At 36.7% G+C, this 17,539-nt stretch overlaps 1 protein-coding gene and 1 long non-coding RNA gene across 2 annotated transcripts in view; one reads left to right on the top strand and one right to left on the bottom strand.

Annotated features, from left to right (window-relative positions):
• Positions 1-13,149, top strand: part of tcf7l1b (transcription factor 7 like 1b) — a 66,357-nt gene extending 53,208 nt beyond the window's left edge. Inside the window, exons 5-12 of the mRNA XM_058784455.1 lie at positions 1,563-1,695; positions 1,776-1,878; positions 1,960-2,043; positions 5,789-5,929; positions 6,188-6,347; positions 9,194-9,301; positions 10,418-10,469; positions 12,262-13,149. Coding sequence (XP_058640438.1) covers positions 1,563-1,695; positions 1,776-1,878; positions 1,960-2,043; positions 5,789-5,929; positions 6,188-6,347; positions 9,194-9,301; positions 10,418-10,469; positions 12,262-12,719 — 1,239 coding nt within the window. The 3' untranslated portion in view covers positions 12,720-13,149. The remainder of the gene's footprint in view (positions 1-1,562; positions 1,696-1,775; positions 1,879-1,959; positions 2,044-5,788; positions 5,930-6,187; positions 6,348-9,193; positions 9,302-10,417; positions 10,470-12,261) is intronic.
• Positions 3,616-15,101, bottom strand: LOC131545541 (uncharacterized). Its single transcript, XR_009272453.1, has 3 exons — positions 15,010-15,101; positions 4,948-4,984; positions 3,616-4,807 (listed from the first exon to the last, which is right to left on the bottom strand). It is a non-coding gene; the product is annotated as an uncharacterized LOC131545541 (long non-coding RNA).
• Between the last annotated feature and the right edge of the window lie 2,438 nt (positions 15,102-17,539).

The following is a 17,539-nucleotide window of genomic DNA, read 5'->3' on the forward strand; positions in this document are numbered from 1 at the left end:
ATTGGTGTTCCGGGTTATGAAAATGGCTTTTTGTAACATTGAAAAAAAAAAAAAACACATTGTACTTTTAAAAATAAACAACCAAAGTAGTTTTCCTATACAACACCAAACTGTTGTACCATTTTGGCAGTATTCAATATTATCTCGGCCACCAGATTGTCATGGAAATAAAGGTTGTGGAGTGACGAGTGAGATGGTCTATATTTTCTTTCCTCACCTTATAAAGCAAACTCCAGAATCACGTCGCTGTGGTTTCAGCAATGTTTTCAGGATGATGAAATATTGATGCAGTCATTCCTCAGTCCTACAGATGTGCTGCCCGAACCACAACATCTCTCGCTCGCTTCTGCTAACAAACAGACAAATGTGAACTAGATTGTGCAACTTCAGTCACTGGTGTAGATTCAGGTTTCATTACACTAACTGAGTGTCATAATGGCATGCTGTACGTGTGCACTATGCACTACAGTGTAATGTGTCGTCTTGTGTTGAGTGAGTGTAGTGAAATACATGCTGTGTACACAGGGCTTTGGTGTGGCACTGGGTGTGAAGCTAAGCTCTCCCAGCATTCCTTGGAGCACGGCCAGATTCATGCTTCATGCTTGTCACACATACATACTGATATATTTCTCATCATTTATATATCCTCTCATACATAAACAACCATTTTTTTACACAACCAGTGTAGTTTACAGCTGACACACTTCTGCTAAACACACAGCGCAACTAATTAAGTTGAAACCATGGCAAGTGTCTTTCAAGTATTTCTCAATTAAGTCATGTTCAAGTATCTACTTCAGATTCTCAATTAAATAGTCGGTAGTAAAATAAAGAGCAAAGAAACTCATTACAAGCTATAAAGCAAATAGCTTAAAAACAAAAGAACAAAGATGCTAATTGAGTCTAGTTTGAGTCATACGTTACACGTGCATTTATATGTAAAAAAGCAAAAATAATCAAATGTGAAATGGAGTGCAAGAGTCGGATTCTGGAGATTAAAAATACCATTAAGTTTCTCTGTAGGAGAATTGATTTTGAACCATTTATAAATCATTAAATACAGACATACTGTGAGCTACGAGGTTGTTAATCAATGGCATATGCTTTTTTTAGATTATCAATCCACATTATTAAATACTTTTTTTAAATAATAGTGTTTAACATCAGAATTCCTGGTAGAAAAACTACATTTACCATGGTTCTGCAAAGAAAAACCTAAAAATTTGTGGTGTTGTGGTTGACCTTGTAGCTGGATGGTTTTGTTCATGGCTTATAACTCTTGAAAGAATACTTTTTTAAAAATCCCTATGGGGAAAAAAAATAGGAAAAGTACTTCTGGAACCAAGACAACAAAAAAAGTGCACTTTTGCATTCCATAGAATTACTTGGTATTGAATTATTTGCTATAATTATTCCTATTTCAAACTGTTCAACTCACTAACCCTATGTGTAAGCAATAGTAATCCTTACACTTGCAAACAATGCTGATAAAAAGGGTCCGTTTTGATTTCCTGTCTTTTATAAAGAGTCTGGACCTGATCCTGTCTCGTTCTCTCTTTCAGTCTAATAAGGTCCCGGTGGTCCAGCATGCTCACATGCACCCCCTGACCCCCCTCATCACCTACAGCAATGAACACTTTTCTCCAGGAACTCCTCCAGCCCACCTCTCGCCGGAGATCCTGGACCCAAAGACAGGTACTGCACACTCTACTTAGTTTCAACTGGACTCTTTGTCCTCTGTCATGTGACTGACAGACTGTGTACCTCTGGTTCAGGTATTCCTCGGACCCCTCACCCCTCAGAGCTATCCCCCTACTACCCCCTGTCCCCTGGGGCCATGGGGCAGATCCCTCACCCATTAGGGTGGCTCGTCCCACAGTGAGTATCCCACAGTCTTAATAGCTACTGTCCTCACACCCTGATTCATACTGATTCACTGTCTCTCTCTGTGCATCTCAGGCAGGGTCAGCCCATGTATCCAATCACCGCCGGGGGTTTCCGTCACCCTTACCCAGCTCTTGCCATGAACGCATCCATGTCCAGGTGAGTTGTGTGTGTTTTGAAGATTGATTCACCCATAACTCTTTTCACAGAGTTTCTTGATGTATTTCTATTTAAATTTAGCACACCTTTTATTTTTTTCAATTAAGTTATTTAAAGGTTATGTTACCGTAGCAATAAGGTTGCGATGAAATGGAAGTAGCGACAGATCTTTTATTCTCTGTTGTGATGTACATCCAAGTGTAACAAATTATCAAAAAAAAAAACAATGGCTTTGATTTAGTTTTATGCATCGGTTGTTGATTGGATTTTGAGATTGTAGAGGTCGATAAAGTAAGCTTAAATAAGTTATATTACAAAGTCCAAAAAATAAAAGATAAGTGCAGGTTAATCGTTGACAGTAATATTAATAACATGTATTTAGAAAATAGATGGGGTGAGTTGTTATTTTCATTCATTTTAATTCAATTCAGGTTTATTTGTATAGCGTTTTTTACGATACAAATCGTTGCAAAGCAGCTTTACAGGAAATTAAGTTTCTACAATATATTTATATATTGTAGAAACTTAATATATTTAACTTGTGGCAAAATTTGGTAAAATTTTCACAAATAAACCCGAACAGTCAAAATTGTTACACAACCCTGGGTTACACTTTTTTACGGTGTCCTTGTTACACGTTACACGTACTTACTATTATAGTAACAATTAATTATGCATAATTACAAGCAAGTAACCCTAATCCTAATCCTAACCAAATAGTAAGTACATGTAGCTACTTAATATTACTCAGTACTTAAGTGTATAATTACACTGTAACAAGGACACCTTTAAAATAAAGCGTAACCCAACCCTGAATTAGCATTAGCAACATACAAAATTAAAATGGTGACACCTGAAAACAAGTACAAATTGCTTTGAGTGATAAATGTTCAATTATAATTAGGTGACACTCTATTTAAGGTGTTGCATTACATGTACTTATTATAGTAATAACAGTAAATTATGCATAATTACAAGAAAGTAACCCCAAAACAAACCCTAATCTTATTCCTATAGTAAGTACATTTACGTCATTTAACAGTAGTTCTTATTTGTGCAATTACACTGTAACAATGTCACCTAAAAATAAAGTGTAACCATTTAATTTTTGTTTGCTAGTTTGTTGAATGAAGGAATCTGTAGCCTTATTTTTAAGTTGTGTGAGATGCAGTATGTTAATTATTACAGCTGCTGTAATCATGTTCGTTGTTTTGTTTTTTTGGGGGGGTTTTTTGTGTCTCTTTTGGATGGACGTGTCACCTTAACAGGGGATTCTTCTTTTAACATTTACTGTAGTCTTCCATTTTACCTCTGTACATCAGCTGCACCATTTAACTCTACTGTTTCTAAACCAAGACACATGCTTGGAAGAGTCTGTTTGGAGTTTATTTCGCAATCGTACACGCTCAAGATGAAATGGATCTGAATTGACAAGAACTGCTCTTAATTTAGTGGTAGCACTGGATTAAATAAGAATGATCTGTACTGAGCTTCTCCTGTTGTGTTGTGTTGTGTTGTGTTGTGTTGTGTTGTGTGTGTGAGAGGGATCCTTGAATTATTCATACAGAGTTCATAGTGATCAATAGTCCGTCCTCCTCCAGACCTTTACAACCATTGTCAGTACAAGCAAGTGCAAGCCCAGCCCTGCTCACTTCTCCATTGGTATTTGTGTGATACAGAAGGACTACACTTTCTGTAGTTACTTTGAGAAGAGACGTATTGAGTGTGTTTGATAAACCCCTCCTTCCATTTGGTCCTGGATTGAAAAGCAATATCTGCTTTACAGTAAAGACAGCCATATGATTTAACATGACTGAAATTCCACAATCAAAAAAGATCCATTGTATGTTGCCAATAGTGTAGAAATATATGAAGCACAGCTCACACAGAAATTGCTTTCAAACCCAGCAGCTTTTCACATGAAATTCCTGATCACATGGCACTGCATGAAAATGCGTGTTTCTGGACTGTTCACGTCAGCGCACAAACCCGTAAACGGCACATTTTCGTCGGTTTCAGTGTATGTGCCCTGGCGTTTCTGATTTCTTGACACGGACAGAAACGGACTCTTTTGTGTGTGGCAGTTTTCCAGTCCGCTCACTAACGCGATAAACCCCCAGACACAGACGGAAATGTTGACGCACTCACCGGTAAATCCACGTATCGTCCTGTGCCGAGCAGTTACATTTCCGCAAACGGCCAATCATATATCGCCGTAAACGTCTGTAAATTACCGTGCACTTAATATATTTTCAATGCTACTGGCCTTCTACACAAAAATGCGGCATATGCACTTTTGCATCAAACAAAACAAAACTGTAAAGAAAGCCACAAACACAGCAAAGTATCAACAAAACTCAATTTTATTTTTCAGCAAATGCACGACTGGATTTAACATGAATTTCTACTGAAATTCATACTTTTGGTCTAAATTCTCCTTTTGAGGTGAGACTGCTTTTGCGGTCATCATGTGGAAGCTACATATGCATTTAATGAAGTCTCTTCCTGGTATCCTTGTGCTGACGCCAACTGTAATTAAGAGGTTATTTCATTTAATAAAAAAGTCAAGAGGAAGGGGGAACATTGGTCACTTTTTCTGGTTCTGGATGATGACAGGCCTTCATTGTGCGTTCGCCTCAGTAGAAGCTCTAGGCGCTGGGATCGGAACCGTGTCCCGTTCAGCCGGTTGTAGGAAGTGGTTTCCTTGGAATTTGGTCTGGAGTGTTGCGCTTTTTTGCGTTACCACAGTAACCCTGTACTTCACCTGTAACAGGAGCGGATAAAGGAGCTTTTCAGCTGGTACTTTATTTGGACTAAATATGACATATGAATAGAAACAGGAGTGTGCTTTAGTCTAGACACAGCATAGTTCACCCAAAAATGAAAATTTTGTCATTTACTTACCGTCAGGTTGTTCCAAATCTGTATGAGTTTCCTTCGTCTGCTAAAAACAGAAGAAATATTTTGAACTATGTTGGTAAGCAAACGGTTTCTGGTCTGGACTTCCGTAGTATTGGTTTCCATACTATAAAAATCAATGGGTACCAGCGAAGGCTCGGTTACCAACATTCAACCAAATATCTTATTTTATGTGCTACAGAAGAAAGAAACTTATACAGGTTGAGGGTGAGGAAAATGATAACTCATTTTTGGGGAACTATCAGAGTCTTAAAGACCTATCATTGAGTTTTGAGTATTATTATGGGATGTTTGAGTCATAGTAATTCTGTCATTAATTACTCGCCCCCATGTCGTTCCAAACCCATAAGACCTTCATTCATCTTCGTACCACAAATTAAGATATTTTTGAAATCCGAGAGCTTTCTGATCCTCCATAGACAGCAATATAACTGACACGTTATCACGTTATCAAGGACATTGTTAAAATAGACATGTGACATCAGTGGTTCAACTGTGCAAAGAAAACACAAATAACAGCTTAATTAAAATATTTCTTCTCTTCCGTGTCAGTCTTTGACTTGCGTCTGTTGTGTGACAGAATTTAAATTTTTGGGTGAACTGTCCCTTTAAGGGTTAAAGGTCAAGGTGTGCAAGGTGAACAGGTGTGTAAATGTAGTCAGAGCAGTGGTTAAGTGGTTCGCACATGTTTAGCCTTGGTGCTCATGTGGGAAATACAGATTCAAGTCTAGCAAAGTCCAAAATCCTGTAAAATCGGAGGGCGCAGATGTGCTTTCCTTGGTTTCAGAAGACAGTAATGCTTATTCGCCGCTTTCTTTCTTTGCAGTTTGGTGTCCAGTCGTTTTTCTCCTCATATCGTTCCTCATCATCCTCACGGCCTTCATCAGACAGGCATCCCTCACCCAGCCATCGTCTCGCCGGCTATTAAACAAGAGCCCAATGGAGAACTCAGCCCAGCGGCTAATACGTAAGCACACGGATACAACACGCTTCCCTTCTGTTTATTTATTTTTTTTATAGCTTTTTGGTTTTATTACTAACGGCTAATAGCATTATCTTCACTCTCACCTCCAAATGACTCGTTTATCACTGTTTTGTCTACCAGCTTACCACCATTATATACACACTCCTCCATATCCATTTTTCTCACTGTCACTCCACACACACACACACACACACACACATCCATTACAAAGGCTGACCCACCTGTTGTGTGTGTTTGCAGAAAGTCTCCAGTCCTGACTAAGAAGGAAGAGGACAAGAAACCTCACATAAAGAAGCCCCTAAACGCCTTCATGCTCTATATGAAAGAGATGAGGGCCAAAGTGGTGGCCGAGTGCACACTGAAAGAAAGCGCCGCCATCAACCAGATCCTCGGCCGCAGAGTGAGTAAACCGCTTAGTCCTCATATGAACACCCATATTGAGTGAACCAGTCACAAGTGATCAGAAACAAATGCTGGGGTAAATGTGGTCCAAAATTAGGTTTTGTTGTTTGATTAACATTCATGACACACAAAGCCTCAGGAACATTAAACTGCTGTGAACCAATACTATCCATTTACTTTCTCAATAATTTACCTTCACCTAAGCCATAAGCAATCGTGTTTGCAAGGATACTTGCAGAGACATGCATTTTGACATAGTTTCACACGTATGTGTCATTTCAGAGACAAATAGATGCGGCGATGAACGGAATTCAGTGTTCACGTGCTTCTGCGTGGCTCTCATCGTGTGTACACCGGAGGCGAGCAGCGCGAGGCGACAAAATACAATAGAACCCATTAGAATCAGTGATGCTGTTTACAGTGGATGCGGTGCGACACGACAAATCCCGAGAGTAAACTGATGCCGCATTATATTTATGATGTACTGACACAAAGTTCACATGATTTGCAACGGTTGCGGTGCGACACAACACGAGCCTGTCGCGAAAATGATCAGTATAAATATAACGTCATTATATTAAACATCGCACATCCTGCGATGTGACTATCGCGGATGCGCACATCGTGATATCGATGCTGAAACGATGTATCGTGCAGCCCTAATATATATATTCCGTCATTGACAATTTTTTTTTTTTAGCAGTGACGGAAAAATTTGAAGGCCGTCCATCACTTTGACAGATTACACTGAGGGTGATCTAGTGTAATTTGTAACTGTAATTCCCACCCCTGTCCAGTTGGTGGCGAGTGCGCTCCAGTGTGGCAGCAAAGCGCAGGATCATCAGCTCCAAAATAAAACTGTAACGACTCACAAGTCTTTTGCTATGCCTTTGATTACACGCAGGCTATGCCTTGTACACACTAGTAAAGCGGAAGCACTTTGCGTTGCTGCTTTCTTGATCTGAGGTGGCTACAGCAATCTAAAGAGCGCCAAAACGGTATTTATTGCTTGAATTTCCTAATAAAATGGACAGAATTTGAAATCTGAGACCATTTCATATCAAAAGTAACGCACAAAGCTTAGCCTATTTCGGGTTTTTTTGGATGGGAGGCACGCTAAATGTAGGCCCTACTGTTCATTCATCAACTGAACAGCATCGATTGGGATTTAAGAATCGATATTGGTTCATAAAAATGAGAATCTATTAAAGGTGCTGTATGTAGGATTTTGACTCTACTAAAGCATAAAAATACCATAATATGTTTGCAGATATTTAAGAAACATGCTAAGTTAACATACTTGTTTATCTGAAAAACAATGCTACAGTCAGTTATTCTCCTTTGAAAATGTGCATTCCGGCCCGGAATGTCTGTGTTTGTTATGGTTTGTGAAACCCGCCCACTGCCAGTTTACCCAATTGTATTTCGGCACCGCGGGTTGCCAGTTGGCGGAAAATACAGCGTATTTAATTTCATTCATCGGCATGTGCACTCGTTCCTGTTGGTGTCATTAATCTGGCAACCTGCGTGTGCGTCAACTCTGCGGAGGAGGGGCCGGGTGAAAAAAAAACCGTCTCCAATATTTTGAATTTGGACTGCAATACATAGTTCAACCGCTGGGTGTCAATCCTACATACAGCACCTTTAAAATTAAGAAATCGCTTTTTTTTTTGTTGTTGTTGTTTTACCCAGCCCTAGCATCTTTTGTTGTTTTTAGTGGCGTCCGCTGTCACTGCGGGGTTTGTGTTGAACATGAAAAGTGACGCACAGTCTCTGTTCATCTGTTCTCTTCATAAATAAATGCATAAGCCTATATGCTCATCCTGTAGGTTCATCATTAAAAATGAAAATGTGAACAAAAATAAAAGCAATTAAATGTGGTGTTATAATTAAAATAAGAATTAAAATGACGATTAATAATAGATTGACAGAATTTTTACGACCCTGTAGGACGATGTTAAAGTCTAACGCAACCTCTGAGAGATATATGTATGTGTATATATGTGTGTGTGTGTGTGTGTATATATTTGTATATATGTGTGTGTGTGTGTGTGTGTGTGTATATATATATATATATATATATATATATATATATATATATATATATATATATATATATATATATATATATATATATATATATATATATATATATATATATATATATACATATATATATATATATATATACATATATATATATACATATATATATATATATATATATATATATATATATATATATATATATATATATATATATATATAGGGTTGTAAAAATTCCGTCATCTATTATTAACAGTCATTTTAATTATTTTACTAAAGTTGATGATTTTTAAAAAGAAATGAATACTTTTATTCAATGCATTAAATTGAACAAGAATGACTGTAAAGGCATTTATAATGTTACAAAATATTTATATTTCAAATAAATGTTTGAACATTCTATAGAATACTGAAAATACACAGTTTCCACAAAAATATGAAGCAGCACAACTGTTTTCAACATTGATAATAATAAGAAATGTTTCTTGAGCAGCAAATCAGCACATTATAATAATTTCTGAATGATCATGTGACTCTGAAGACTTTGAAAATTCAGCTTTGCATCACAGAAATCAATTTTAATATATATTCAAATAGAAAACAGTTTTTAAATTGTAATATTTCACAATATTACTGTTATTACTGTATTTTTGATGAAATAAATGCAGTCTTGGTGAGCATAAGAGAGTTTCAAAAACATCAAAATATCTTTGAACATTAGTGTGTAACTATTTTTGCACGTTTGTTGCACGTTTATTGTTTTTGGCCTTTGGCTGACTGTGGTGTTTGTGTTTGCAGTGGCATTCTCTATCACGAGAGGAACAGGCCAAATACTACGAGCTGGCCAGGAAAGAGAGGCAGCTGCACTCTCAACTCTACCCTGGCTGGTCCGCGCGAGATAACTATGTGAGTCAGACAGTTTCAGCACACTTGCACACACACAGCTGTACGCTCACATTTGTATGCTGTCAAACGCCACTTTCCATCAATACGGTACAGTTGGGTTTCACTTGCTGTTCTTGTAAAGCAGTGGAGACACAAATCCCATGATTTTTTTTTATAATGTGTTATACATCAAAAATCTATACACCACCAAGAAGAATAGTTGTTGGTCTTACAGATCTTTATCTTAAATCATACGTAATAATTTTGAAAATCTGTTTTATACTGATCCTTGTAGGAAAAAAGATTTTTAATTTTAAAAAAAGAAAAGAAACATCAAACATATATTTTCTTTGATTTTTGGGAAATGTAAGTTTATCACTACTAATAACTAATAAACATTATGTCCCAAACTGCCTAGCCTAGCCTTAGTGTATTTATAACCAGCGTTGTTTTAGTATCTTTTCATATGCTATTACAGTTTTATTATTTATTTTTAAAATTTAATTTAGATTTTAAATAAGAAATTGTTTTAGTAATTGTTTTGATTTGTAATTATGTTGTAATTTTTGTTAGATTTTTTTTAAACATCTATAGTTTATTCATTTTTATTTCAGCTTTATTTTTAGTTATTTCAATACTAAATGGCTATTTCAGTTATTGTTTATTTTATTTCAAGTAACACATTTTTTTATGGTTTTAGTTTTAATTCACAATAATTAGACCATTTACCGTGTTACTCTGTTTTTCTTGGATGATAAATTGTCTATTTTTTGTTATTGTTATATTATAATTGTCTAGTTCATTTGGATGGTTATTTAATGTTTTTTACTAGAATGAAAACACACAGTGGCTGGCATTTAGCAGAGACACAAACCTAATAGAAAATGAACAAACTAATATTCATTTTAACCACCTGAGGTTGACAAATCTTCACTGATCATTTGTTAAAGAATATTAGGCCTAATTTTAAACGGTATTCATGGAAAGTGCCAAATGTTCTTTATATTATATAACTGCACTTCTTTGATGCTTTTGTCCATTTTGTATTATTATTTTACTTCATTCTGTATTTATCGCTCTAACTCTATTTTCATCTCTCTCGCCCTATGTTTCTCTTTCTGTATTTTTTCTCTTCAGGGCAAGCGGAAGAAGAGGAAGAGAGATAATAAGACAGACTCAACACCAGAGGGTGAGGGCGCGCTCACACACACACACACACACACACACACACACGCACACACTCGCACAGCCTTTTCTCTCTCTCCTTGTCCATTTCTAACCGCGCTCTCTCCTCCTTGCTAACATGCAGCTTATGAGGTCCAGTGCTAGCACAGGCAGGTACAGTATGTCTGCAGGCTTAGGGGCCGTTCACACAGGATACGGTCTTTTTTTCTTCTATTGTTTAATCATTGGTTTACATACACATGCAACAAATGGACGTCTTTGGCAGTTGCACCACGTCTTGCTGTATTTTCATCATCTTGTGCCATTAGTAATGAAGAGGCCATGTCAGTTCAGTGAATCAGTGTCCGTTTAAAACAGTGGACCAATCTGATGAATGTGGGAGTGAGATGTAAGCATGCTAAGTGTTTATTGTGACGGGTGTATGTTAGTGTGCCTTCTGTAGTGCCCGTTTGGCTGTTTTTAAAGCAAGAGCGTGTCCTGTGTGAACGTCCTCTTAGACAGCCAGTGTCAGAACTGTAGAAGTCAGCCCACTCTTCATTGTGATCTCATCCACGACTACGTCCACCATTTGAGTACCGTGACGTCAATAAATTAACACAACGCCATTTCCATTTTGTGTTGAGTATTGTATGGGTGAATCTCATTAAAGCTGCAAAGAAGAACGTCTAGGTCATATTTCACCCCAAAATCAAATATTTTGCATAAGGATAATGAGGCATCTTGACAATTAAGTACATTTTCCACCAGATTCTTAATAATGTAATGCGAACTGCTCAAAAGAAAGAAAAAAAACATCTCCTGACCACTAGGAGGTGCTGTGCCAAAACTGTGCAGGTACCCTCATGTCATAATTATCATAACACACACCAAGTTTGGTTTAAATACGCTAAAGCGTTGAGGAGATAATAGCCTCGCATCCATTTTGCGTGTTCTTCATCAGTTTTGTTTGCGTGTTATTTGAGAACGCTTTGACTAATCAACTTGAATTCCATTATTTGTCGGCCATGTTCTGAAGATGATCCGATTTGGTCTAGGAGTTGCAAAAAATGGAAATTCAAAATGAATTACATTTTAAATTTAAAAATCTGTTCAATTTCTTGATTTAAAAAGAATCGTTTAAAAATGGCTATTAAATTGAGAATCTAATGTTAATTATTCAGAAGAATGGGAATTGCCATTTTCTTTTCACAATTTGTGAAATTTCTTAGGATACTGCAACAAAAAAAATATAATATCACATTCTCTGGCACCTTTTTAAAAAACGAATTCAACATTTAATAAACAATTATAAATGCAAAAAAACTGCTTTCTTGGAAATCTTTTCCAAAAGAATTTTTTTAAATTCAGCTAAGAGGTCACACCTTGACGTATCAATCTTTTCTTCAAATTCAAGTTCACCAAGCGAACGTAGCGAATTGCGAAACGTCTTTGCGTGAACTTGCGTTTCCAGTCTTTAGCATTAAAGTGTATGAATGGAAGTCAATGGAGTGAAAAATGTAGTGTGATCGTCCCTTAAAATATTCAGATGCATTGCACCAATGAGAATTTGGTGGGAAAATGTGCTTAATTGTCCTGAAAATATCTCTGAATCTAAATAGAATAAAAATATTTTCAAAACATTTCTTGATTTGTGATGAATTTTTAAAAACTGCAGTTGAGTTTTCTGTGAGTGCATCATGACCTTCCTGTTTCTGGGTAAACTCGGTCTCATCTCTGCTGTTGTTTAACAGAAATAATAACTCTGAACGGTTAGAAATCCTCGCCATTCATATTGCGTGATTTCCGTCCTCTTTCAGATTTCTCGCCACGGAATAAGAAGCCGTGTGTGCAGTACCTCCCTCAGGAGAAGATGATTGACAGCCCGGCCTCCTCTCACGGCAGCATGCTGGACTCTCCAGCCACACCCTCGGCGGCCCTGGCCTCGCCCGCCGCTCCCGCCCCCACTCACTCTGAGCAGGCCCAGCCGCTGTCACTCACCACCAAACCCGACCGCCACCATCACTTCCCTCTGCTCTCCAAACCCTCCTCCTCATCGTCATCATCCTCTTCAACATCCTCCTCCTCCTCCTCCCAGCCAACCAGCGCCTCAGGCAGACAGTCAACTCCACCTCTTCTGTCTCGGCCACTCCCCTTGGCTTCCCTGCATGCCTCGCTCCTGTCTCCGCCCTCCCCGTACCATCAGGCCGCTATTCACTCCCATCATGCTTTGTTCCAGTCCCAGCCGCTCTCTTTGGTAACCAAATCAGCTGACTGACTCTTCAAAAGCAATTCTCTCTTAATGTCTTTTACATAATGCTGTATATTGCTTTTTACCTTTTGGAGAAATAGATGTCAGGTTAACTTTTTTGATAAGTGAAAAGGAAATAAATATTATTGGTCAATATTTGATCATCTGCTTTTCTGTGTCTGTATAAAACAATGTATTTTTTGTAATGTCTACTTTGGAACTGGTTTCTTATTTGATGCATTTATTCAGTGAACTTGTATAAAGAATACATGTATTAAAAACTACTTTTAAAAGACAAGAAGGAACAAAAAAACTTTAAGCTTGCCTGTAATTAATGGTAGTTTTGGAGTTTAATTCATAGTACTGGCAATTTATTAGACCTCTTTGCAATGACCCCCTCTACCCCAGTTTTGAAGTGTGTGAACTTGATAAATAAAACTTGTAAATGGTTTCTAAAAATTGATGTTATTGTCTTCTTCTTTAAATGTATTTATTTATTAGATGGGTCTTGTCCTTTTCTTTTTTTTTAATTGTCCAGCCATGAATAAGTCATGGAAATGAAATCTTAAAATGTTTTTATCCTTTTTATTTTATCAATACCATATTAAATAAAATAAAATATATACTTTATTTAAAAGTAGTTAAAAATGTAGCCCGAATTTAGCTATCAATTAGTAAGGTTGAGTTAGTTTGAGATCAAATGTTGATATTTCCCACAAATGAAACAAAAATACACAAGCCTTTAAAAGTTTGGGGTTGATGGGATTTTTAAAATGTTTTTGAAAGAAATTGCTTCTGCTTACCATCGAATATTTGATAAAAAAAAAAAAAATACAGTATAACAGTAATATTTTAAATTGTAATATTTCACAATAACTGTTTTCTATTGAAATATACTACATTACTCCAGTCTTTAGTGTCACATGATCCTTCAGAAATCATTCTAACATGCTGATTTGATGCTCAGGAAACATTTCTTATAACGATCAATCTTGAAACAGTTGTGTTGCTTAATGTTTTTGTGAAAACTGCAATACATCTTTTTTTCCAGGATTCTTTGATTAATGCAACATTCTTGTGTAAAGTGATCATCTTTACTGACATATAATTGACTCTATTAGCTTGACTCTCTTATTTTCATGTCTTCTCACCCTATTAATTACAGTCACTATTTTGTAATGGGGAAAACCGTAACAGTTGCATGCAAAATGTGGGAGACTGCTGAATATTATGTTTTGGTAATTAAACTGCTAAAATGCAACTAGCTGAATGTCATGTGTGTTACGACTTTTTGTTTATTAGATAAATAAAAGTGCATCTAATATTTCACGACAAAAAATATATATATATATATATATATATATATGTGTGTGTGTGTGATTAGTTCAATTCTAACAAGTGTGTTGCACAAATGGTACCGTATTCGTGGGAAACGCCACAATGTTACCTCAAAATGCAGGGATTTTGTAATACTCCTCTAAAAACAACATCTAGAGCACAAAATGATAGCATAATAATCTTCTCGAGAAACCCTGCTGATATAAGAGGAATTAGAGTTAAATCTTTAATAGGTGGAATTTAGGCAAACCGCACTGGAAAATAAACAGATGAGCCAGAGCAACAAAAATTTCTGCCAAAAATAAACACGGGTTTAAAAAAAATAATAGACATCTGTTCCTTCCTGGAATGCAAAGTCCCAAAACAACGACAAAAAGCAGGTCAAACCCTGCCTTCTCTTTTTCTCTCACTTTCTCGCGTTGCGTCTTTATTTGTGGCTTGGCGAGCTGCTGCTGGCGCTGTAATTAAGCGCGCGGTAATAGGATGGAGCTCCAGGGAGCTCATTAGGCTTTTCAATTAGTGAAAAATACACAAGGTAGAGCCCTCTGCTTTTTAGGGACTTTAGAAACGGGCAGAGATGCCAAGAACGGTCCCTTTCACTCTCCCCTCAGCTGGGAAACAGGGCGGAGGTGACACCCTTGACAGACCTCGCTTGCCCCTGAGGGAGCGTCACGTGAGCGGACCCTTCAAAATCCGACTGAGACCCCGATTACACTTAAATCAAGGAATCCCGCTCATAAAATTTACATTTCAACAAACGCGAGGCCTCAGAGTCAGTCGGGGCGACCCGCTGATGCTCAATTATTCACAATAACCGCGCTAAAATTATTATACCCGCCTCCCACGGAGGGCTTTATAAATAAGCCTACCGACCGAGGTCCCAAAATTGAGCTTGCTTACGAGTTACATTACACCAATCATGTAAATTATATATTTTCAGTTTAAAATAGAGAAATTAGATTAACATTAATTTGCATACCTTATTGTTTCAGTCGATATTTTAACGCTTTTCTCATAAAACATCTGTCAAATAACCGTCAACTGAAATGTCATTCGGGTATTCTCTCTCAGCAGCCTCAGGGTTGCCAGGTTCACAATTAGCACTATAGTAGTCAAAAGTGGCCATATCCCAAATATCAAAACTCGAAATATATTTCCATGCTTAAATATTTTACAGTCACGTTGAAATTGTAGTGATCATAAACACAGCTTAAAGGCTACTAGTAGCCTATAGCCCTCCTATGCAAAACGTAGGCTACCATCTTGCGCAATTTTATCATTAGTAGAATATAAAATATTTCAATACAAGCATTTCAGGAAAATATAATTTATATGCAATATGTCAAAACCTGTAACCAGCATATAAACAAATTAACCTAAAGCAGCAGGAAACTGGGGACTTGGCAACCCTGCTGTGAACAGTGTTTACTTTGATTTGATTGGTCATCTCAATCATTATCTCATCTCCAATTTTGAGTTTACATCTTGCAATTCAGTTTTTTCTGCCACAGAATAAATAAATTAAGGTAGGCCTAATGTGATTTATTTTTTTAATTTCCAAGTTCTGACTTCTCTTGCAATTGTGAGCTTATATAGGCCTACAATTTGGTATTTTTTCCTCAGAATTGTGAGTTGTTGCATTACAAGTTTACATCTTACAATTTTAACATTTTCCTCAGAATTCTCAATTCTGACTTTTTTCTTGGAATTCTGAGTTAACATCTTCCAATTCTTTTTTTTTTTCCACCACAGAATTAAAAAAAAACAAACAAAAAAAAACACGCAATTACAACTTTTTATCTCATAGTTTTTTTTTATTTTTTTTTTACAGAATTGCAATTGAGATACGTAATACATAGCCTATCTCACAATTCTGACTTTATATCTTGCAATTATATTTTTCCACCACAGAATAAAAAACAAAAAAGATAATTGCGAATTCTGACTTTTTCTGTTTTTTTTTTCAGTTGCGATTTTTTATTATTATTATTATTATTTTTTTTTTGCATTTTTATTTTTTTTTTATCCTGTAGTGGAAACAAGCCTCCATACCTTGCAGCACCAAATTAGACTTAATATTATGCAGTTATTTCACAATTTTGGTTATATAAACCTTGGGGAAAACACGAGACCTCAATGGCAGGTACAGCCATGCTCCCATGAACGTACAGTATCTGTGTGTGTTCACTGGATGAATTATATTGAGCTGCAGTAATGTGCCATAACTAGATTCAGACTCGCTCCATCCAGAGCTGTAAACGACGCGCCTCACACTGCCAGCAACAGCCAATCAAGTCAAGTTTGAGGAAACGCAACACATCATTATCACTAATTGCTTAATGATGTCTTACAGTGTGTGCTGGTTCCCATATGATTCAACTATGAGCGATTTTAACAGCATACGGTTGCACTGCCCCCTCTGTCAGATGTATCATGTGACATGTCGTGTGTGTGTGTGTGTGTGTGTGTGTGTGTGCGAGCATGCAGACAGACAGGTTGACACACGTTGAGTGCTCATTTCCCTCTCTGCCCTCAGGTGAGGTACAGACCTGTCAGTCACACACACACATGCACACAAAAGCTTATATTTTATTTTGCTCGGCAGTCATTAGAGAAGCGAGAAATATGGCTTGCATCATCCCGGGCCCTGCAATGCTCTCTGGGGCCCCGTGTCTCTGTGTGTACCCTTAGCTCTAGACCCATCAACCAAATTAAAGGTAATGAGTTGTCAGACAACACAGAAAGCCTGGCTCCTTAAGGCTAGGACTCTGATGCGCTGGCCTATTCTCCATACGCCCACCGACACACACACACACACACAGAGCGCTCACACATGCTACGCGACCCACAGCGAGCCGGGCTGAGTGACTTTAATATGACTGGCCTGTTAGAGAGATTGGCTGGAGAAAGATATCTGTGATTATTCTCCCAAGCTTGTTTTCACCAAGTCAATTCTTGGAAAAGTGCTTGTTAACTCCAGTGGAGTTGCAGGCACAGCACAATTTTGTGTTTACCTGATGAGACAGACATTATTTAATTGTGTTGCACTTCGTTGCATTAGCATTTTATCTTCTACTGTATCTTGAATACACCTTGCTGGTAAGCAGTAATGGTATTTGTGGTTTTATAATTTAACTGCACATTTAACTGCACATTTCATATTTTATTGAGCTTGTAATTGGTGTATGTATATATATATATATATATATATCATTATTTATTTAATTCTAAAATCATATTTAAATTATGTAATTATAATGAAATATATAAATGTGTTTAATATTGTATTCTGAAATGTTTAAAATGTAACCCCCAAATTTTTTAATTAAAAATATTCTCATTTAAATAGTTGTATAATAATATATTTGTTTAAATCTAAAATTCTATTCAATTTAAATTATATATATAACATATAATTACAATTAAATATATACATTTATTTAATTATTAAATACAAATATTCTAGTTTAGAAATGTAAACCAAAATATTTAATAAAAAATAAATAAAA

Source organism: Onychostoma macrolepis, chromosome 08 (genome assembly GCF_012432095.1).
Source record: "Onychostoma macrolepis isolate SWU-2019 chromosome 08, ASM1243209v1, whole genome shotgun sequence".
Classification (NCBI taxonomy): domain Eukaryota; kingdom Metazoa; phylum Chordata; class Actinopteri; order Cypriniformes; family Cyprinidae; genus Onychostoma; species Onychostoma macrolepis.